Source organism: Protopterus annectens, chromosome 14.part0, assembly GCF_019279795.1.
Source record: "Protopterus annectens isolate FY-2018-M chromosome 14.part0, PAN1.0, whole genome shotgun sequence".
Taxonomy (NCBI): Eukaryota; Metazoa; Chordata; order Ceratodontiformes; family Protopteridae; genus Protopterus; species Protopterus annectens.
The window spans coordinates 472,265,103-472,290,389 of NC_056748.1; the positions used below are offsets into that span (position 1 = coordinate 472,265,103).

Here is a 25,287-nt window from a genome sequence, read left to right on the forward strand (position 1 = left end):
TAAACATGCACCTGATTTGGGGTCTTTGTCCCCTCTTTATTTCTGGCTTTGCCCAGAATTCATGCTAAGACATTAAGAGGTATGCACCCATCCTAGTACTTTTAGCTTTGTCCATTATTCATGCACCAAGAGGTTGAAAACTATGGTTCGCGTTCAAGAAAAGGGGGTCAGTACATTACTGTCTCATAAAAAATAGTGCAAATGTGGCAGTTTTATAACTGTATTTTTGCTTACTACTGGGTGTTGCAGATTACACAAGTTAAACCCTGCATAATACTGTAGAAAATAAAAACTGTGACTGGTATGTTTTTATACGAAAAGAAAAAGTCCCACAACACTAGGTTTGTCCATACTAAAGAGAAAGTAAGTTTTTTGTTTTGTTTTGTTTTTTTTTTTACATTGGCAGTGGCCTAACTGATCTACAAGGGGGGGGGGGGGGTTTGACAAAAACAAACAGTAAAAGCTACCAATATTGTTATTAGCTATTTAGTTACGGAACTCTCACGACAGAGTTTTCACTAGTTCCTATCACACAGATCTCCAGGTTTCATGTAATGGTAATGGTCAGTCTGTCTAGTTTCTTCAGAAATTAGTTTCCTTTTGCAAGTCTACACAAGTTTAGGGTAAACAAAACGCTGAGAAATGCAGAAACAATTACTGCAAGCATCTAATTCATCATTGTGTATTTAAATAATATGTTCTTGTTCATGTATATACTACTGTATATTTGTTGTTAGCATTTAGACTGGGTAGTGACCAGTCCAATGTACAGGACCAGTTCATTTGCTCAGTTAAAAGGAATACATAAATAGGGATACCACCTGTCCCACTTTGCGAGGGACAGTCCCTCTTTGTGCAGTTGTGTCCTGACAAAAAATATTAAAAATGGCAAATGTCCTGAGATTGTAGGACATAATGATGTCCCATATTTTATGTAATATTTGCATAAAATAGTTATTTCTGTATCTAAAATAACTAAATGTTAAAAGAAAGAGAATAAGCAACTAAACTGCTACAAGAATAAGCTTTTATTTAGGCAAAAAATTAAAGTTCTATCCTTTGCACTGACCGTGGGTATGTGTCGGCCTGTAAAATCTGATGTGTGTCCCGAAAATGTCCCAGTTTGGCCATTTAAAAGGTGTCAACCCTAATCATTCCAAAAGCAGACTCGTACGGATACACTACTGCCATTCACGGCAAAAGCATATGGACTTGCTTACTAAAACAACTCATCGAAGTCAATTAGAAAGTAGCAAAGTTGTCAGCTATATATTGACCACAACACAGAACTTCACCAACCACCACTCCACAGCCAACTGTAAAAGTGTTAAAAATTTATTACAGAAATCACAACGGACGTACGCCATTACAATCTGCAAAAAAAAAAAAAAATATATATATATATATATATATATATATATATATAAAATATATATGTGTGTGTGTGCGTGTGTGGCAATATGCTGACGGTTCTTAGATGAAGACCACAAGCCATGACAAATAAATAGCAGGTCCTACAAGTAATACAAAGCAGGACTTTAATAGTTCTCCAATGACAGCCTTATCGCTGCAATGATGTAAGACTGTACGCAGTCACACTGTCCACATCCCGTTAGCTCTGCCCCCTTTCTCGTGCTAGGACTCCATCTAAAGAGATGGCCGATTGCCAGTCGCAAAAGCACTCTCACAGTCACTGACGTCAATTGCACTGAGATCATGCCAGCCACGGCGCAGGGGCGTCCTCCAGTTAAAAAAAAAACTCCGCCCCTCCCACTTACCCAAACCTATGCCAGTATTCTCATATATTCCTTGGAAGAAGGCTGGGTTTTTTCGTGTGATTGGCTGCTGCCACTGCCCACTTTTCTTTATAAATGACCCTGCAAAGCTCCAATACAAGAACTCTTTGTGACAGGTGTTAATAACTGTTGTTTAAAACTACAGTCAACCAAGGCAACAGTGGTACAAACCGAAAAGACAGGAAAGCCGTGTAATCGTTTAATCATTGACCTGCGATCCGGACAGACCCTGCAGTGCTAACCAGGTAGGTGATACTTGTCTTTTGTAGGGAGCCTCTGGAGGGAGGGATATTCAGCTGCATGTTGTCATGTTTCCTAAAAAAGGAGAACAAAGGACAGCCATCGTCACTGGCACTAGGGTGTCCTTTAGGAACCTTCGCAGGCACATTCTCACTGTGCAAAACGGTAACAGAAAGGGGGTAGAGGTCTGAAACATTGTAAGCAGTATTACAAGCGAGAAAAAGTCGCATGTTCACTCTGGAGTGGTGAGATTAATTTAACAGTACTGAGTTATCTACAGCTGTTGTAAAAAAAATAAACTGTGCGTTACGGCGTAGTTGGGACATATTTAGTTAGCCGTGTTACCCTTATTTCACTCAGACTTCTGACCAAGTAATTTCTTTCTTGAAAATGGGTATATGTATGTGTCCACAGAGTATGACCGATCCAGCTCTCAGCTGTCTAGAATTTTGAAAAACGTATAGATATTTGCCTCATATTTTTGATCTGTTCCTTCTATTTTCAATATAATCGCTAAATATTGAAGAAACTGTATAATGGCAGACGTTTTAGCGTTTCAAAATACGCACCCTTCAAGGAAATGTATGTGAATGTAAACATTAAGTTTATAAGCTTGATATTTAAAATCTGCCCCTGATACTGGCCCTTTGTCTCCTCATTATGTTTGGCTTTGCCCAGAATTCCTGCATTAAGACTGAGGCATAAGGTGTCTACAATTTGGTGGCCAGTGGCCACAGTAATGTAACACCTGTGACTTAATGCAGCAAGGTAAGTAAACAGTAGTTTGCACCATGACAGGCGCACTGCATGCTGCTAGTGAAGTGGCAGGACTTTGCAGATGCTGCATGGAGTATACCACTTGAAAGTATGATTAGATTCAAGCTATGTGATCTGAAGAGCTGGGTTCCCTGATTTGTACATAACTGCTGAGTAAAACTTATCTCATGTAATGCTTCAGAAATAGGTTTTTGAAGCCTCAGAGTTTAAAATGCTTCTTAATGGTTTTACATCAGTAGAATGTAAAATATTGTTAAAGTGTATGTGGTAAATCATAAAGTCTTACATGCACTCATGCTGCATCTAACTTCTCTGTTTTTAGTACCCTGTGTACTTTAGGATGTTTTAGGTTTGTTGTGCAGCTTGTCCTGTGAGTCTGGAAGTTTATCCCTGGGTTTGGCACCTATGTCTCCGATGCAAACGGGTAACCTGTTAATGGCTCATCTCCCAGGCCCGTGCTTAGACTTATCAAGGGTATCAGAACTTGTCAGAGATTTGGGGTGCATGGCTAGGCTTAAAAAGACCCTTGTGGTCGTTAGCCTAGTAAACACATATAAAACTATTATGAGCAGGCATTGAGGAAAAATTCAGGTGCAGTGTTCGCCCAGAGGACAGAGTTCACTTGATCATCTGTAGAAACTGAATGACAGATTAGAGTAAGTTAATATTATGCAAGCTACAGATGGGTATGGTGTATATGTAATAACATCACATCTCCAAGGTAAAAACCTGCAGTTAATTAGTACAATCAGAAGGATAGTGTTCATTTTCAAGTCCTGTATTCAAACAGCAGGGATGTATTTTCTATACATTTGTTAACGAGATAAGTCCACTAGATGTAAGTGCTTAATTTCATACAAAGTTCAAACACATTATCTGCTTGGGTAACTTGACTTCTACTGTGTGCAAGTAGAGACAGGAGGGATCAAGCACAAAACTCGAGTATGAAACTCATTACCATCTCATTGCTGTACCTAACTGCAGAGAAATGCTGTTTAAAGTATTGATAGTACTATTTAGAATTCTACCATATTAGGCAGGTAAACTGATGGGGTTGTGCCACACGGGAAATTGAAGAGCAAGTTATTTAACATATATAGGGCTTTCAAAACAAATATAACAATTTAACCTCACAAATCCAAAACGGGTGCAAAGAAAAGGGCATTTTCAGTGTGTTAGCGTTAGCATTGCCCCAGTCATGGCTATACTAGGAATTAGTTCAGTAGATTAGACAGTAAAGCCAGCTTAGGTTTTTTTTTTCTTTTAAATCCTTTAAGTTTTAGGAAGACAGATGGCTGAAGTGGAGCCAGCACAGGACATGGGTTAGCCAGGGTGGTTCAGATTCTCCAAGACCTTGTTACTTTGTTTATTAATCTGTGTAGATTTCAGAACTGGAGTACCCCATGATATCATGGTATGTACTGGCATACCTTGTAATAAAAAGTAGCTTGGAGTGAGAGTGAAATATTGGTGCAAGGTTAGTTGCTGCAGTGCATTTGAATTTGTTTACTTTTACATATAGTAATACAGTGAAAGTTCCTATTTTCGATAGAAGGTATGTATTTTCATAACAAAAGGCTACAATACGTTACAAAAGGGATTGCCCATCTATATTCCAAGTCATTGATTGTATAAGTGATTACTTGCTCAGATATAAACCTTCATTTATGGGGAGTGAAACAACCTTAAAACCCTGAAATTAATTTAGTAAGGTATCTGTCGGACGTTTTGTACAGTTTTGCTGTTTGTTCGTAAAGATGGCTAGCAGTGTCCACCGAGTAAGATGCACTGAATTAAGAACTAAAAATGACATATATTGTTATAATATCATAACTACTTTTTTATCCTTTACCATAGCCAAATATTTATGTTTGAGCAAGACCTTTAAGTGAATATCCAGTTTTCTTGTGTATTAAAACTGGAGAGGGGAAAAGACTGTCTATAGCTAATGCAGCAATTCCTGAAAGCTGCAAAGTGGTAATGTCCAAAGTGTACAAGTGTATGCTGTCTGGATTTATTCTTGCTGTATTAAAAAAAGAAGAGAAAGGACCACTCATTTAGAAACATGATGGTCTCAAAGTTGCTGTCTGCTGGGATGAAACTTTCAACATCTGGAGTTTTGTACACAGTGTTGGAAACCACACTGAAAAAACAGCAAGAATAAGGTAGCTGCAGAAAAAAGACGGCTGTAATGGTATAGGATTGTAAAGCAAATGGTGTATGCAAAAGCACAGCAGAATAAGAGACTACAGTCAAGCTAGTGAGGATGTGGGTAGCTTTCTGCCAGTAGTAAGTATTGGGGTAGGGGTGCTAAACCAAGTGCATTTTGACATGGTTTAGTAAACAAGAGCTACCACAGAATAACACTGCATCCCCTCCTTCCCTCCCCAGTTGATGGTGGTTTAATGGACAACTGCTTCAGCAAGCCTTCAAATAAACCCAAGGTTCAAATCCCAGAAAAGTCTCAGAGCTATTTTAACTTGCTGTAGTCCTTCACCCAGATATTAAAACTGGACAGAGCACTGTGGCTACATTTTCATTTATACTTGTCTAGATGTAAATGTTTTCTATCCTTTTGCTTGATAGCATATCCATGGTTCATGAAGTTATTACCCACATGCCTTCCTTGTCTAGCATTGCTGATTATGACAGTGACAAACAGGAATTCTATAACTATCGTGTGTCATGTGAAACCTTGGAAATGACTGTTCTATGACGATCATTTGCCTTTATGGTTAAATCTGTTTTCCCTGGCTGCAGCAGTACTGTAAACAAGCTTTATCTTCATCTTTTCCTTACAAGTGCTGACTTGTCTGTGCTCCTATTATCTTTCTTAAGCAGAGAGACTTCTGCATAGATACAGCCTTTGGTGGCTGTTTTTCTCTGCAGTCATCAGTAGACTAAGCATGGGATGTGACGAAAGAAACCTGTCAACTCCACCCAGCTCACACTGTTAGAAAAACAACTTGACTTCAGTCAGACTGTTTTTACTCTTCTTTGTTGGTAATGGTAAAATGTAATGTCTAGCTGGAAATTTCAAGCTAGGTTCATTTGTATAGATAACAGTATGAACTAAAGAAGCATTTAACAAGAGAGACCACAAATGCACGTGCAGCCACAGACATAATGCTACTGATTCACATCATTAATGCTAAAAGCTGCTTACATAATTATGTGTACACAGCAACCAAAGGATTTGAGGCACTTTCTTTGCCCCTTAACATAAACTTAGAAACCCACTACAGTTTTAAACTATGTTTTGTTATTTCATTAAAGCTGTTAGTATTTTCTGTTATGTGGCTTCTGTGGAGGCATTTCCACTCTAAATTTGGATATTTAATTTAGGATAGTATTTTATAATATTTGAAAAGTAATCAAATATGTAGTTTCTGTTCTTTCACTGCTTGGGTGTGGCAGCTTTCTTTGTCACAGCAGGTGGTTATTAAAAAATTCTTAATGTGGTTGCCCTGACTTGAGAGATGACAAAGTGCTTGATAAAGTGCACTGAGCAAACATGTTTAGGGAAGGGCTGGTGCTTTTCATAGGATCACAGCTGTAAATTTGCTACATTTTTTAACAATACTTTGAACTACTTTTTATATTTCACTGTTGAGCCTCCCCTGCTCCTGCTTCTGGGATATAATCTGTAATGCATGCTCAAAAGCTGAAGTCTTCACTTTGTCCTGCAGTCCCTTCCAAGTATCTGCAGGTTTTTCTGTGAACAAGCACTTCTTGATTCCCCTTATTTTTCTGTCATTTTACATCACATCTCTAATATTTGGAGCCTTTTATTCCCTACTGTTGTAGTCATCACTCCTTATGTATGTGCATGTAAGGGCTACCATTTTGAACTTTCATTAGGATTTCCCTTCCCATTAATGGAGGCATTTAATTACGAACAAGGCAATACATTATAAAATCTAATAGAACAAAGTACACTGAGTCTTAACATCAGTGTTCTGATTTTTGAAATTGCAGTTATATGCACAGGGTCTAATTACAGCAGATGGGATTGTGGCTCTAAAGGCCAGCAACCCTAGTACGCTGACTCACAAACATAAAATATTAAGTGAGCAGCCCACATGGCCCTAGCTGTTTATACCATATTTATCCTGTGATACTTATTACTCAATTGTTCCCCTGATAGTGTTGCAGACAGTTTCTGTTAGACTGTGTCCTGTAGAGTGCATCACCCCTCACCTATTTTGTACTTTGCTTCCGAACATGCAATGGAAGTGAAGCAGTTAATGTAATTGTTTGGTTAGCCTTGCAAGGTTATTGGTTGGCCAGTTTTGCACATGCCTTTTTAGCTCGCATGTGCTCCCATTTTGATACTTGAGTAGGAAAGGGGATACTGTATTAGTACCGTTTTAGTGGAATAAAAGTAGGGGGTAAAGATTCAAACCAACCAAATACAGCTGGCAGGTTATGTACAAAAACTGTCGATGTTAATGTGCAGTCACGTATTGTAAAAGGAGTGTATGAAACTCACATTAGTTTTTGAAGGTATGTTCTTAGTTATTTAAGGATGAACTTTTATTTTCCAGTAATTCTGATATACAAAGCCATTACTTTTTTATTAAAGCTGCTTTTCTTTCTTTGCAGCTGCCATTTCTTCTCGTGTATCACTAAAGTGGTGGGTGGTTCACACAACGAAAAATACAATAAAAATGAAAACCACCAGCACAGATGGCTACCCTGCAAGCCCTGCACCATGCTGGAGAAGGTCTGAAATGCTTCGCAGAAAGAAGGCTGCTGCAGACATTTTTGAGGACATTGACTTGGACCAGATGGCAGACCTTTTCCGTAAGACAGGTGACAAAAAAGCAGAGGAGCGGGCACGGATTATCTGGGAGCTGAAAGACAGTGAAGATATAGGCGAAGCACTGATGCAACTGAAAGGGAAAAAGCAGACTGTATCACTAACTGATCCAGCACAACCTTCTGATGAGAGACGACATGAATTCAAGGGAGTCCTTTGGCTGAAAGCATTTAGCAACCTCTGGTAGTAATTGCACTTTTGTATCTTTCTTTTGTGAGAAAGCAAAGTGATAGATATTTATTACTATGCCTCAAATTAAAGCCTAAAGGACAGATTTGTCCTGTCACAGTATAGCCAGGAATCTAACAAGACGGATGGTGACTGTGCAGGTTCAGCCTTTGCTTAACATACTGTAGCAGCAAGTTGAAGGTTAGAAACTGAAAAAAGTTGTATTGTCACAGTTCTGAACTGATGGTGGGAGAGTTGTACTGTCACAGTTCTGAACTGATGGTGGGAGGGTAGAACTGGATGTATGCTGTTCACTGTGCAGGAGGACTTTATGTTAGTAAGAAAAAAGTAAGACTGAACTAAGGGCATTTTGTAAATGAGCTGGAACTACCCTAATCAGAATACACTTAGTGCTATTAAGAGCAGATTCATGACCTGGCTATCCATCAGAATTAGTAAGGAGTTCTTTATTTGATAAACGTACCAAATGGCGCATGTAGACGTACTCGGAAGACATTAATTCACCTGACTGGTTTCACTGTTTGCCCTAAAGAAGGGTTTCATCCGTTCCCCCTTTTTGACCTACACTGGCATGCGTTATATGACTGCATTAATTTGAGTGGACAAGACACGCACCATCTTGAAAAATATAGCACATCTAAAAAATCGTATAAGTGATACCATGACTCAACCTGACTGTTTGACTCTTCAGACAGTTGCACCTGAAGGGATGTCCAAACACACCAGCGGGACTGGAGTGGGAAATGTGATCATTCTGTGGCTGTTCCCTTATGTCTTGACATTAAACAGCTGTAACGATTTGTTATTAATGATATTATTATTTGTACTTTAATTTGTTCTACAGGTGTCTAGCCTGCTACTGCCTTAAATATAATTTTATATGTCTTATACCTGATTATTCTGTGAATTACTTTGCATATTTTCATATACAGTAATCACTTTGTACTTTAAATTATTTGGTATAAATTTATTAATAAACAGGTGAGCAGTACTTGTGTGTGACTGCACTGAAGTCATTTCTTAGGAGGGCTTTGACCATTTTTGCATACTGATGATTTCACAAGAATGTGGAAGTAATATTTCTAGAAGCAAACAAAGCTTGAAACTTAAAGAAAAATAACTGGATTAATTTCACGTGAAGCAAAAACTAGCATTTTATGTAGGAGCACAAAGATGGCATTAGAAATGCTGTTCCAAAGCTGTAACTTATATAATTACTATTACCCTAAAGTATAGCAAGGGTGTTTGTTAAACAGTCAAGTTGTTGTACTGTATCAGTAATGAAAATAACTATATGTGGTTACTGAGATATCAGGGAAGAGTACAGTAGGGGTGTGTGACCTACATGCCTCTTCATTCCTGTAGCACACTAGGTACAGTGGATGGCTTTGCCAGAGGACTAGAATAAGGTAATTCACGGTCTTGATGCATCTGAGTCCCTTTAACAAGTAATCCGAAAGGTAGTCTGAATAATGTATCTGTGCACAAAGTGGGGATATAAAACACAGGCTAAGTTAACAGCACAGACTGACAGATGTAATTGACAACCAGGGATAGTTTGGGGAGTAAAAATTGAAAGTTATGGGGTAGAAATAATACAAATGAACAGTTACCAGAAGAGAGCAAGCTGTACATGAGCATCCACTTTCGGAAAAAATTACGTCCTAATAAATCATACTCTGATGGTCTGCATTCTGTTTAAACTCCCCAGTGTGTGAAACAGTGTATTCCCTACAGAAGCAACTCAAAAGTAGATTAATTCTGCAAAATAATTACATGTGTTACATATCTGTGAAACACAGGCTTTCGGACTCTAAAACTGTACTGTAAACAGCTATCAATGTTTTTGATGTGAGGTCTTAAAGAAGTAATGCAAAATGTTTATTTTTTGGAGTCTCAAAGTAAAGTTTAGGGAGAGCTAAGCATCCAGTTATCTTAATGTATTTTGCCAGTTTCTTTATAGGCATGCTTAAGTGACATGCATTGACTCGGGGGGGGGGGGGGGATCATTCTTGTTTCCATTGTACGAACACCTACAGTGATTTGTGGCTACTGAATGTAAACTTGTATATCCATATTTATGCAAAAGAAAATGCCTCTTGTGGCCTGAACAGAGAAGTACAATGTTGCATTCACTATAGAAAATCATCTATAAACATAGTTTGTAACCTGCATTTTGACTTTTATTCATAGCCACTATCAAGTGGACATAATAAATTATTTCTCTGCTATATTTTGAGAATTACAAATTTTCTTGGCAGCCCCGTACAAAAAAGGATATTAAGTTTACAGATGTTAAATATGTTTAAATATAACCACAGTTCTGGGTTGGAAAAATACAGCTATGTTGTCTGAGACACACAGAATAACTTCTACCTTGTTCTGGATAATGAACCCACATCTGTGCTGTGTGGTATACAATCCTGCATATGTATGTGCCTGTGTGTTTATATATGGGAGTATACAGTATATGTGGGTTTACACTCGTGTGTTCCTGGTTTTTGTGTATAGACTTGCCTCTGAATACATATGTGTTCATGTTGATATACACATGCAAGTGTATATGTGCATGCGTATATATTACAGTACATATTAAAATTCCAGTGTCTGAGAAGTAATAAAGTTTTTAAAAAGAAAACAGCCACTTTGAAATTACAGTACCAGTTTCCCCAAACAGCTGTGCTGTCCTGATTTAGTATATGTTTACCAGAGGAAGTGTAAGGGGTTTCTGCCTTCATCTGCTGTTGTGTTTAGTTTGTTAGGCAGGTGGCTAGAAGTTAATTTAAATATCTACTTCCCAATGACACTTGGATTTCTGATGCTTTCTTGTGACTTAAAACTAAATGTAAATATGTTTTGTTCCTACAAAAGTAACTGTACACCAACCATATTACTGTAAGGTAACATACCTTGTCTTGTGGAAGGTGCTGAATACAAGTAGTGCAGGGTAGTAAAATAGGCTACCAGTATAAAGTGGGACTTATCTTACCAGCAGAAAGGCAAAGGAAGGTGGTGGTACTTTTATAGGTCATCCACATCAAATGAAGAGCACCTCCTCTTAAGACTATATTGGTTGAGTTTTTAACTGAGTCCAGGGACACACATTCCAAAATTGACCATATTCAAAATCTTGTTCACTGAGATGACAACAAGGAGCTTAGCTGTTTCTCAGTGTGTATCCTAGTAGTAACTCTAGGACCTAGAGGAAAGCTGAGTTAAGGGAAGCTGTTAAAATGAAGGTGAGCTACCCACTTAGTACTGGTGAAGGAAAGCCTTGATTCATAGATGAAGGGCAGTCTTGATTCATAAGAGAGGTGTTGGCAAACCTTGTAATTATTCTGAGCCTTCTAGAAGTCTCTGGAGTTGGCTCCATCACTTTAGATAATGTAAATGTGGTTGTGTAAGGCCAACATAGTGGTAAGGCAGCAGATGTGGAAAATATTTAACCAGGAATATTGAAGGCATTGGACAGATCTGGGTTGTGTGGCTAATGTTCATTTTCAGTGATGCGTGGAATGGGGTACAGTACTGCAGCAAAGACAAACTGGAGTGGTTGTCCCCACCATTAAGAAAGAGAACTAGAGAATGTAGTCCAAGTACAGGGAGATCACAATCTGTAGTCTCCCTGGAAAAAGCAATGCCAGAGTGATACTTTCTCGTGGATTTTAATTTCAGAATTAACATTGCAGACTTCGTTCAGGCTGTGCAAAACATGACCAGCTTTTTAGCATTGTGTAGCTGCATGAATGAGAGTGCAGTAATCTAATCTACATTTGTTTTGTGTACCTGAAAACATACAGCTGTATACCTAAGTATATGTGCCACCTGCTCCCCAATCCCTGTATGCATGCTTTGAAAGTTGTCAACATTCTTGGTAGTGAGTTCATTAAAGGTGTGCTTTGGGCTCTTCTAAGAGTGCATCTTGTCACCAATCCTGTTTATGACATGCACATACAGGATATCAAGATGTAGCTACTGTTAATGAATGCACCTTGCTCTTTCAGCTTCATCTAACTATGATTCTGGTATGCTGCCACTCATTTTGAGTGTGAAGTGTCCAGGATGAGAATCAGCACTTCCATATCTGAGGTCATGGTGCTCTCCCCAAAAAAGAGTGACTTTCTCTTCACACTTGAGAAGGATTGACTCAACCCTTTATTGTAGGAGTTTCAGTACCTTGGAGTCCTGTCACAAGTGATGACAAGTGGGAATATGAGGCTAAGAATCAGAACTGAGGCAATAGCTGCAGTGTTTCATATACTGAATCTATCTATGCTGGTAAAGTGGGAACTGGGTTCTCAGATAAACTTATGTTGGGCTTGTCCATCTTCATCTATGGTCATCCTGAGCTGAGCTTAGAGAATGAGACTGTGGGTATAAGCTGCAGCAAAGAAGTTTCTTTACAGGCTTATGGGACTTGTTGTCCAAGGCAATGTTCCAGTAGATCTTCTGAGAAAATGCACTCCTTCTTTGGATTTTGGTAATTCAAAAGTTGTGGCTCAAGAATCGGTGCCTTCTAGGTGACTGTTCTTGGGAGTTATTTTGGGCAAGTCTCACTAGAATGATGCCCTAGGACAGAGACAGAATACACTAGCAGGGTTTTATATTATGGCTAGACTGGGAATGCTCTGGAATCTCCCAAGATAAGACAGATTCTGTTGCAAGTTTAGCCTGTCCTGTTTGCTGCCACTGGGGCCCCCATCAAGAAGTGAAGTGAAAGTAGATGATTTTTAACTAACTATAATTTGGTTTTGTGGGTTTCATTATATTATGTAAGCGGCTGCACTTTTTAGATAACTAGCTTTATCAGCATAAGTACATCTTGTATTAGCCTGTATTATGCATTCTTTGTGGTTCTTAGACCTAAGTAACATTCACAAATGAAGGGTTTAGTCTGCCAGCCATTTCCTTGTCTACAGTTTATAGTTGAATGAGATGTTTAAAGATGGTAGCAGCATTTAGTATTGTGAAAACCCTTGAATGTTGACTCATTTCCGTACAGTCAATGTACATCGTCTGCCACCAGCTTGGCTTAAGAGTACTTGTAAATGGAGACATAAAAGAGGGAATTTTCATCATCAGGTGCTGTCTAAAAACTGAAGGGACACTCAGTATTTGTTTCTATACCTCTGCTGTATTCATTACACCCTCTATAAGGAGACATTTCAAAAGTGTTGTGGTCCTGTAGTAAAGTCCCTCACAGATAAGCTGCTGGTAACAGTCCTTATCCAGTGGCAGCCTCAATTAACATAGCCAATGTGTCATAAACATTGCATTGTAACATTTCTCATACAATGGAACAAGTCAAAATATACATGATCCAGCTATGGGGATGGATTATGACTGCTGTTCTGTGACATGACCACTAGCCATATGTATGGATGTGTTTGTCCCACTGCAAAACTCTCAAAAACCGGGTGCAGAATAAACACATTCTAGTACAAAAATATAAGTAACAAATGTGCATCCTGATTTTACATCATCCAAAATATATACATGTTGATTCCATCATTGTAACAAAAGTAAAGAAACCAGGCCAAAGCTAAAACCCTTTAGATTAGAATGTGGAAACAGTTCCCATAATCTTTAATGAAATATAAGCATCATATAGGACTGTGGTAAAATATCTACACTTATAACAAACTGCAACATACACATTTCAGAAAATAAACTATATAATGCAGACCTGCAAAAGAACTGAAGAAAAAAATAATAAACTTACATATGAAAAAGAAACAGCACATATCTAACAATGAGTTCATTTGTGATAGTCTTAAATACAGGCACTGGAAGTGCAAAGCCATTAATTCATACCAAGACAGAGATTGCAACATTTCAAAGTATACCCAAAACTCCAAGATATGGCAATGTTGGAGTTTTACTGCTTATAAAGTGTGGCTCACCTCAGGCTTTGTGCCCACTGAGTGGCGCACAGCTGCAGTTATCCCACTCCACAAGGGGGGATCCACCTTGGATCCTGGGAACTACCGCCCCATCAGTCTGACAAGCCTGATCTGCAAGGCCATGGAACGTATTATCATGGAACTTATAAGCAAAGACATTGGCAACCTTAAAACACTGGACTCCACCCAGTTTGGGCTCGTGAAGGGACAATCTTGTCTCCTGAACCTTATTGACTTCTTCGAATTAGTCTCCAGAGCCGTGGACGAGGGAAAGGCAGTCCACATAGCCTATCTGGACCTCACCAAGGCCTTTGACACCATCCCCCACTCTGGAATCATAGATAAACTTACTGAGCTGAGCATTAATCCCTATGTCATTCGATGGGTTGCCAACTGGCTTACTGACAGAACCCACACTGTAAAAGTAGCTGACCCCAAATCCAGCTCCAGACAAATGACAAGTGGTGTACCTCAGGGTTCAGTCCTGGGACCACTCTTGTTTCGCATCTACTTCTCTGAAGTACAGGCCAGCACTAAGGGACGCTGGCTAACAAAGTTCGCAGATGACTGCAAACTGGGAGCCATTATTGAATCCCCAAATGATGTGGATACTCTACAAAAGAGCCTTACAGAAACAGATGCTTGGTTCCAGAGCCATGGGCTCAAGCTCAATGCCAAGAAATGTACAGTTATCCCCTTTGGGGAAAAAAACATGTACATGTGAATTATCACATAGGTGGCTGTACACTAAACAGCAAAAGTGTGATAAGAGACTTAGGGACACAGGTGGACAGTGGTCTCACCTTCAATAACCACATCACCACAACAGTCAGGAAATCCTATGTGGCACACCTCATCACTAAGGGCTTTTCATCCAGAAAGGAGGTCATTGTCCCACTGTACTCATCCCTCATTAGACCCATTATAGAATACAATGCCCCATTTGGCATGTACCTCTCAAGACATCTGCAACAACTGGAAAGGCCGCAGAAATACCTCACTAAAAGAATCACGGGCCTAAAACAGATACCCTATGCTGACCACCATAAAAAACTCCAGCTACACTCTGTCACATATCGTCTACTCGGAGGCGATCTCTGCTTAACATACAAGGCCATGTCAAACCCAGAGCTGTTGGACATGCTATACTTAAAGAAATCCCAATCCCTCAGAGCCACATGCTCCAGGGATCTAAATCTTGTCATCACAATAAACAAATCATGCTGGAGGGATAGGTTCCTGACCCAGAGACTCCCCAGACTCTGGAACAGACTGCCCATACATGTCAAGCAGAGCGCCTCTTTGGCCCTCTTCAGAAGGAACCTTGATGATTGGATGGGAGAAAGGAAATTCACCCCGGGGATCACGCCAGTCTCCCTGCTAGACAGGGGTCCAGGGAAGTAAATAGTGTGTGAAGAAATAGCCAGGGAATTGTTATGGCTAGGCTTGTATAGGCCCTAGGGCCAATTGCCTAGTACCAACCTATGAACCTATGGATAGCACCTCCCCCTCGCCACACATACATTTGAAAAAGCAACCCCCTACAAAACAAATTAATGCATTAATAAAGCTATCAACACTTGTTAATAAGAGCATTCTATATGTAATACTTAACAGCTGCCCTCTCACAATTCTGAATATTGCAGTTACAAACAGATCCAAATCAACAAAAGCAAAACTTTAAAAATAAGAGCAAATAAATAAAAACAATGATAAACAAGAAAGAACTGAAATAACTCCAGGTAGAAAAATCATAGCAAACTATGAAAAAATGCAAAATTACAAAAACGGAACTGAAGCAACAAAGTGCACATACACACAGTCAAAAATGATGTTCCATCATTAAGTTAAAAAGAAGCAAAGCACAAGACACCACAATCAATACAAATCCCCTCCAGACAAATGGAAACCATTATGATCTTTGAGAAACCTGAAAAAAAGAAAAACAACAGATAATAAAGGAAATAATACACTATACCATACCTACTTTTAAGAATCTAATATGAAGACTAAGACTATGCTAAACTGAACTATGACACGAAAGTCTGAACTACCTAAAACTCATGTACTAAATACAATGAAATATTAAGTATCTATATATGTTGTACTATAAATCAGTGCTATAATAAGTAAACCATGGCTTATCACAAGGCCACTTTTCCCCTTCTCATAACCATTTCCAGTTCTTAGACCATCCTGTTGCTAAGGTTTCCAACTAGGGGTACTTCAGTGACGAGGGCTGTCTCGTGGGCAGAGCTGCATGATACTTCTGCTAGCCTATTAGCATGTGCTTTCTCCCAGCAATGCTAGTGGTGGTCATTTACACCGACATGCAATTCAGAGCACCACTTAGCATTGTAAAACATGATGCCATCAGAGGTCAGCGATCATTCTCTCGTGTGGAAGAAGGGTGGGGTGTTACTGTGAAAATGTGTGGATATGCACACACATTTCTACAGAGGGTGTGTGTGTGTGTGTGTGTGTGTGTGTGTGTGTGTGTGTGTGTGTGTGCGCTGTTGCCTGGGTAGTTGCACAAGGGGCGTTAGGCAGGGAATCAAATGTCAGGATGTGTGTATGTGGATGAAAGGGAGTGTGTTTCCCTGAGTGTGATCAACATGGGGGGCTTCTTTATTGACAGGTGGATGTGTGTTTGGGAGTATGTACATAGGTATGTTGTGTATTTTTCTGAATGAAGGGAGGTGCCTTTACTAATGCTATATTTGGGCCTCTAGGGAGAACACTACCAGCATCAGGTCTGATGGTACTGCTACTAAACTGTGATTCAGAGACATGCTAATGAGCCTTTAATGAAGTATTTCTCATTGCTGCCATAGCTGTTTCTGAATCTTGTTTCTTACCATCAGCCTTTTTCTGAATTCCAGTCCATGTTTCAAAAGCACAAGTAAAGCAAATTTCTCTCTGATACACTGACTCACAACGCATGCCATAATAGAGAAAGTAGCACAAAGCACATCATAAAAACACAGCACAACATAAAATGCCTATCTATAACACAAAACAGACAACAGTCATAAACAAAACCACACACAAAAAACAACAAATGAATAGTCACAAACATAGACACAAATGTACTGTAATTTAATGTATATGGTATAGTATCCACAAAAAACAAACTCCTATACAACCGTAAAAAGTGTGTGTGTATGTACATATATATATATATATATATATATATATATATATATATATATAAATATACACACACACACAGAGTCATAAGCCATAACAGTTCACAAACTACAATAAACAAAAAATTGCACGTACATAAACATGCACACAAGATTATAAATTATACTCACAAATACCTACACCTATATCTGCTGGAGTATGTATTGATTAATCTAAATGAAGTGATTGCAACACAGGCACTGGAAAAAAGTAATCACACACACAGCCTGTCAAACACTATAATGCATGCCTTGTGTACCGCACATTCAATCAAAACACACGCACTCCGTACTATAATCCCACATCAAATATGCATTCTCAAACACTATATACACAAACATACCACACACACAATCAAACAAGATACCACCACCATTTTATTTTTATTGCTTGGGGAAATCTCCCTTTACTCCCATACCCCTGCAACATTATTTATACCAGCTGCAAGATCACACAACAGTGGAAAAAGGGCATATCCCCAATCTCTTGTTTACTGCAGTTTCACACAACACAGAAACCAGCACCTTTCTCTAGGCTGTGCTTAACATTAGATAATTTGTGCACGTGTAGTAAGCTACACATATAGTCTGTTGATTGGAACCCTTGTATATATAGTAATATACATATACATAATGTAAATAAACCAGTAAAAGTCCAACTTAAGCTATTATAACACTAACAATAACCTAGAATTCAAGTAAAAATAAATAAACAAAAAGGTACAATATCTCCAGTGCAAATGTATATAAAAATATATAAATACTAATTATAAAAAAAACTAACATTAAGTACACTAAAATCTCCACAAAAATAAATAAGGAAAACTAAAATGGATTTCTGGACACTTCTTACTAAAAATCAAAGCTCATCCAAAAGCAGCTATGAAGTCCAAGGTAGACCACCAACCATAACTGTATTACAGAGTCATTTGAACCTCTATACAAGTTAGAGAGCCTACAGTTTAAGCCATCAGTCCAACACAAAAACTCCATAAAAATAAAATGGAAACAATCTACAAAACAAAAAGGATAACATTAGCTAATTAAAAATAAAATAAAGCTGACAGTGTCAATGACATGCCATTTCTTCAGATGATTATGTCCTTACCAATAAAAAAAAGCCAAACTTAACACTGACCTAGTAAATTTCCTTAAGCAAAAAAGTACTGCCATTCCACAGTCCATGGAAAGCTTTAAAAACTGTATTGTAAGCAAAAGAGGTACTCATAAAAAGGAGATAAATGGACTATATAGGACACTGAGGTGGAATAAGTAAAATATCTGACAATATAAAGTTCATATTCAGTGCACCTGCAGAACATTTTGCTGCACTTTTGAAAATGAATTCAAGATCCTCCACATTCATCATGAAGTACCATATTATGACATTCATTGTAGCAAGCTGGGAGACACCCAAGTGTGTTTGCATTAGTGACAGCCTGAAGCAGAACAAAACTGCAACAAAAAGGTGACTAGAGCATGTGAAAATGGCAGAACATCAGCAACTGAAGGCACATTGTACATACCCACCTCCACACCATTTCTTGGGTAGTGACAGTGCTGTAACAAACAGTGCAGTGACTCCTGGATCATACTAGGTGGTCTGTAATAGGTCATTCAATACTGTAATTGGACATACAGGGACTTCCAGTAGGCAGTGAATCTATGGGTTTCATGGTTAGTATGCCACAGCTTAGCAAGCAGTATCACCCTATCACACTGCGCTGGACAGAAGGATTCCCTGTGGGGCAGTGCTATAATAAGCCCCTCAGGGATTCCCTTGAAGACAGTACTACTGTACTGTGTTACACATGGGATCATTTTGTGTTTCTTTAAGTATAACAGACTACAGGGGAACTTCTGAATTGAAGATGCGTGAAAAGCCAGATCCTCTCAGTCATTGTGAAGGTTTCTTTAGGTCAGATAATTTTCTGAGCTCCCTGAAGGAGGTGGTGGAGATCCCTGTTTTGAAAGGGCATTTGTACCTTTCCCTTTCTCGGGAAGATTATGGAGAGAGTGATGGCTTCATGGTTTCTTTTATTCTTGACCAGTCATTACTTCTGCAAAACCGTCCATGATGGGACACTGCATGGTATCATTTCTCATCCGGGTACATATCTTTAACAGAAAGGGGAGACAAACTGCGTCTGACCTTCCCTGATTGAGCACAGCCTTCAACATTGTAAAATGTAGCATTCTGATTACTTTTGGAACTGTTGTGCCCGGGGAAGGGGGGGGGGTAAGTTTTTCTAATTATTAAAAAAATAGATTTTATATATTTTCTTCTGGGACCTTTTCCTCTTCTTCCAAACCACCACTCCCATCTTGTAGACACCAGTGGTGGCCATTCTTATCACTTGAGCATTTGTATGTCTACACCATACCATTAGGAGAGATCATTAGAAGTCTGAGCTGAATTTTAATCTCTATATGGAGAATGCCCATATTTATGTCTACTGCCAATATAAAGAAAATGATCTTGCTTTACAGTGGGATAATTGCCTCCTACAAATTACATCACAAGTGTCTATCAATGCTTTCTGGATTAATGCTTTTAATACCAGCAGGATGGTTTCCATCATTATTCCCTTCGCTCTGGAATAGAATCCCAGTCCATGTCAGGCAGAGCCCCTCACTGACTCTCTTCAAGAGGAATCTTGATGAGTGGATGGGGGATCGTAGGTTTACCCCGGGGATTACTTCTGTGTCACTACTAGACAGAGTTACAGTAAACTAACCTTAAAAAGGGCACAGTAAACTCAAAATCAAAGGGTGGTGAAAGCCAATTACACTCTGGCTAGGCTTATAAATGCCCCAGGGCAGATAGCCTAGTATGAACCTATTACTGCCCAATGCTGTTTATTCCTACAGGCTGATGTTCATATTGGTCTGGGTGGTGGCATACTTAAGCTGTGGATCAAGTTAAGAGTCTGGGAGTACTGTTGGATAACTACCAGTTATTCTACATCAAGACAGCTGTGGTTGTCAGATCTGCATCTTTTCATCCAAAATAAAAACACTTTTCCATATTTGATATTGTTTCATGTGCTATTGACATATTTACTTCATCTGAGTACCTTAGTGAAGTCCCAGCTTTACTGCAATTTATTTTTCTCTAAATTAGTATTAGCAACTGTTGCACAGAATTAAGTGGTATTCTTTTTGGCTTGTTATCTCAGAAATATTCATATCTCTCTACCTCAGGAAAAAAAAAAGCTGCACTAGTTGCTGATGTGGTGGGAGTTCTTAAGATTTGCACCTTTAACTCATGAACGGCACAGTGGTGCAGCAGTAGCATTGTCGCCTCACAGCAAGAGGTTCTCTGGTTCGATTCTCGGGTGGGGTGCCTTCTTTACAGAGTCTGCATGTCCTCCCTGTGTTTGTGTGGGTTTTCTGAGGGTACTCCAGTTTCCTTCCATGCTATAAAGACATGCGTCTGGAGCATTTCTCCTGGGGCCTCTGCTGAAAATTGGCTTAGTTCCAAGTTGGACTTTCCTGGTAAATAAATGTTAAATAGTAAAATAAATAAATAAAATTAACATTTGACAGCTAGCACTGTCTGGGCCCCGAATGTCTGACTGATCTCCTACCCCACTGTAAATCTTTTCCACAATTGTTTCAACTAGCTTGGGGCTGCTAGAAATTTCTATCATTAACCAAAACAGTGTGCTGCAAGACATTTGACAGTGTGGCCCTAAGGCTTTGGAATCCCATGCCTTATTAGGTCCAAATCTATAAATTGAATCTCCACTTTCAGGGCCTCCTAAAAATTTACTGTTTTTAATCAAGCTTTCTCCTTTACCTAACTATGCTTTATTTGTAGTTTTAATAGTGTTTATAGTTGCACTAAAATGCTATGTGTAAAAGGTCCTTATGTATTTATTAATACGGTGAAGAGTAAAGATGTGCCTCTAACTTCCAAAGCAGAAAAATCAGTGTATCTTGTGTTTGTGTTTTCTGTGTTCATGCATGATTGGCAAGACATGATACTGTACTTATGTGTATGTAATGCTAGTGGTACTGTACCTATCTATTATTTGCACACAACATAAGCAAATCTAAAACAGATCACTCACGGGCACCCTGTGTTACCAGAGTACTGTAATAGATCACCCAGGAAATCCTTGTGTGATTAAATCATAGGGATAGACTGTCAGTAGACTTGCTGTGTACTTACTTGTTACAGACCATGCTAGTCCTAGCAGGGACTTGCTCCAGAAATACAATTCTGTAACTTACTGATCTGGAGGGGCAATAGCACTGTAATGAGCTTTGCATTTATTACATTGAGTAAAACATAGCTGGGTATCTGCTAGTGTAGCAGAGATTAGTAAACAGTAGTTCCCTTGGGTTGTGGCTGTATTGTATAATGTGAAACCAGGTAAAAAGATGACTACTTTTGCATCTACACAAGTAGTACAGAAATCTGGTTGTCCTGCAGGTAAACAGTGAGTTGAAGTCTTGGCACAGTTTTGTTTTTACTTTATTATACAATAACTCTAACTTATAATGCATACTTTTGTGTAAACTCAGAATATTAACAGTTGAAGTTCACATTTTATGACTAATGCACTTGTCTCAGTGCAGTAAATGACAAGTCACTTTGAATATAAATATTCCTTTACACCACTCTGTCAGTCCTATTTCATATAAAAATTGTGGAGTCAATACTTAGGTTTAGTACTCAAATTTAGATAAACTTTACTAGGTCTTGCTTACTAGAGATGATTGTGATGCAGCTTGTTTTCCCAAGAAACTGATTCTTCCCCCTTGTTTTCTCAACAGCATTGATGACAGTAAATGCCGTGTAATTGGTCTCTCTGACGGGGAAGTTGCACAGTCTGCTCTTCCTAGCCAAGCCAACTTCAGGAGCAAGAAATTGCAGAAGCAGAAACACAAGATTAGAGTGCCAGTAAAGAAAACGAAGAAAAGGGGAAAGATGATGCTGTCTCAGGATCCAGCCAGATACCTGCATCAGATCTTGCATTAGGAACAGCACTAACACGTAATTAATATCAGAGGCCCTCCCATCCATTGACCTGACTTCTAAGGACATAACATTTCTTGTTAAGTAGTCAGCTGGTAAATCAGAATGAGACCTGCAGCTGTTTGTAGCACGACAACAGTACTTCTCAGATGTCTATAAACCTCCGTGGATAGCTTACAGATCTGCCACTCAGCTTCAGCATGCATGTAGACAAGGAAGACAAGCTAATAGGCTTACCACGCAGAACAGACTGTACACCTCAAAGCAGATTATCAGTCTGACATTTCATTATGAGTCATGAATGAAGTCTTCTTGCAGAAAGCTATGCAGTGCTTCTACATGTAATGCAAATATAAGGCAAGACAGATGAAAAGCACTAGTATGTCTAAATGTGCTAGCCACTTAGCAGGCGTGACTCATCTAAAACCAAATGCAGATGTAAAGGGCAATGTTAGGGAAATGGCTATGCTAAGGTATTTTTTTCTATCATTAAGTATGGTATGGGTAGCTGACCCAGCAAATAACACTAAAAGGTATTTTTGACACAGAGTTTAGTATTTTATTTAATGTCCTTTGGTTGTTACAGAGTGTTTTCCTTAGGGTGACTTCAACAACGATTCTGCACCTTATTTGCCAATGAGACCTGCTGCAACACATTTACATATAACTGTGAGGTAGGACAGTATGCAACCTGCTGAAAGTTTGTTAATTAGTTGCCACGCAGAATGATCAGTATCCATTTTCCTAAGCTATTCTTCTGACCAGTAGACTACCCTTTGAATCATTTATGTGCATTGGGATGGGGGTGTTAATGTCTCTATATTCCAGCTAATGGATAGCAGAGTAACACAACAGATGCATTTATGTGCATTGGGATGGGGGTGTTAATGTCTCTATATTCCAGCTAATGGATAGCAGAGTAACACAACAGATGGCATTGCTGCCCCACAATGCTTTGGGTGCCTGATATATGAACTGACATGCCCTCCCTGTATCCCTCTGTGTTTTTCCCAGGTGCACTACTTTCCTCCCACATCCCAAAGACAGGCGATAGGTGATCTAGTGATTTTTTTAAATTCCTGAAGGTGTGTGTGTGTGTGTGTGTGTGTTTATGGCTCAACCTGCAATGGTGCTAGATAGTGGAATCCTGAACTGAATTAAGCACGTTACCAGATACTAAAACTACATTGTAGCTTACCTTGAAGCAATGGTATGGAGAAGGACACCATAAGAAATGGAGTAGTTTCTCACCCTTCACTATCTTGGTAAATACTTCTTTAAAGTAAAACCAAAAATGAAGACACTAAGCTGAGCAAGTGATGAACACATTTAGAATGTAAGCAGCGCACTTCAAGGTAACCGGAAGTGGCCAGATGGTTTTCCTTCCAGTGAAACTCTTAAATTCAGCTTACTTTATTTTAGACTGACTTATTTAAAAAAGCAAGAGACAGAGGGGTAACACTGGTTTCCACTTACTCCATATTATAATACAGTAGTCATAAAAAATAGACTGAAAGGAAATACATTTTATAGTTACGTATCCAACAGTGTAACAAAGCTACTGAATTATGCAGCAGATCCTTTGTAATGGCTAGTGCAGATTACAATTGACACTCCGTGTCTTGAATGAATTAAGCAGCTCCACTCTATAGTGTACAAGAAAATACTCCGAATAGGGACAATTAAACTTTACATTTTATTCTTAGTGTGTTATCAATAATCTTAAGGCTGACCATTTTAAAGGACCAGTGACTGAGAACAGAACTAACTCTCAGCTGTACTTCATAGTACAAAATCCACCAGTGATCATACCTTACAAGTCCATATTCATAAGTAATCATATATCATGAGTCCATGTACATCAGAAGTCAGACTTTGTGAGTCTGTTTAGCATGTAGTCACTCATTTAACAGAAATGACTGAATTCTTAAAAAACATTGCTTGGTAAAAGAATACAGAATTTGTCAACAATAAATTAATTTATCACAGGGCTGGTAAAGAATCTTGCAAACTTCACAGTGACTACTCAAGATCTATAAAACATGCTGGATATAAATTTTTTCTTTTTCATGCAACATATTATCCATGCAGTCAGTACAGGGTAATGGGCAAAAGGCTGAAGACCTTTAAATTGCACAGAACATTTGCAAAAACTGTCAACAGTGTAATGTTCCTGTTAAGAAACACTATAAAGATTCTAAGGATATATATTTGGCAATTTTTAACTAACAGCAGTTTGGAAAAATGTTTTCAGTTATTTTTTTAAGAATATGATTAACTTTGTTCTTTTTATGAAACTGGTAATTCCAAGTTGTTTAACTGTACCTATATGTATGGAAACACTAAGTGTAACCTATTTTATTATCACAGCTCTTTTAGTTCTATGTAGAAAGCATGACACAATTAAAACCTAAGATTCATGGTTTTGTGAAGAAAGTAGTAATAAAATTCCATGTAAAGAAACAGAAAAAAGTGAGCACACAGGTTTTCATGTGACTTGACATTCAGGTATATTTACAGGTAGATGACTCAAGGCTTACGCATCTGTCACAGTGTCTGAGTGGTCTAAGATGCCAGACTTGTTTCTGTTACTGGTGCTGCTCCATTTGGCATGTTCAGCTTGTGCTGTAAGTGAAAATCTGCAGATATATTATACTGCTAGGAGTGAGTAATCAGAGCTTTTTACTTTGATGTCTTGTTAGTTTTACTGAGGAGAGTGGAGGTGTAAAGGAAGTTCAGTACTGGTGAGAAAGGTTTTTAAGACAAATATTTTTTACATTCCTGAGATTCTGCAATCTAATAAGCATTAAAACCATCAAAATAGATGTTTTGTGTAAACACTGACACAATCAGAGAGAAAAATGTTTGGCATTATTAGTTGTGACTGTCTCTGACCTTTAGTTGACTGAACTACTAACTGTCTTTCGGCTTCTCACGTTAAGGCCGCCACCGCGGATTACCATTCCGCAGATTGATTGGCAGTGGAGGTTTTATGGTGTTGAATTGCCAGCCCAGCACCCAACCTTCACGGAAGGCACACACGCACGCACCTACTGCATGTCTTTAAAACTCATTCGACAGCAGGGAGAACATGCAAACTCTGAATAGAAGGCGATCTAGCCGAGAATTGAACCAGAGAACCTCTTGCTGTGAGATGACAATGCTAACCGCTGCACCACCACTGCCTCACAACAATAATTTCTCTTAAAAGACTTTCTTCCTTGTCCAGGATCATATAAACTGACATTACACTGTCTTGTGTAGTGAGTGTGTATGACATGTTTTATTGTGGATGACACAAATATATTTTATTAGGTTTGCGAGTCTGTGAAACAAGACTTATGGGCCACACATTAATGAAAGAATAAAAGCAAACAAATATGAA

At 38.8% G+C, this 25,287-nt stretch overlaps 1 protein-coding gene across 2 annotated transcripts; it reads left to right on the top strand.

Annotated features, from left to right (window-relative positions):
* The first annotated feature begins 1,782 nt into the window (after positions 1-1,782).
* Positions 1,783-25,287, top strand: AVPI1 (arginine vasopressin induced 1). 2 transcript variants are annotated; one of them, XM_044056226.1, is made up of 3 exons: positions 1,783-2,041; positions 7,419-7,818; positions 21,701-25,287. In XM_044056226.1, the coding sequence occupies exons 2-3, from the start codon at positions 7,484-7,486 to the stop codon at positions 21,903-21,905; spliced, it is 540 nt and encodes a 179-aa protein (XP_043912161.1). In that variant the 5' UTR covers positions 1,783-2,041; positions 7,419-7,483; the 3' UTR covers positions 21,906-25,287. The 2 variants fall into 2 exon arrangements, with proteins under 2 accessions (XP_043912161.1, XP_043912162.1); XM_044056227.1 differs by lacking the exon at positions 1,783-2,041 and adding an exon at positions 2,157-2,281.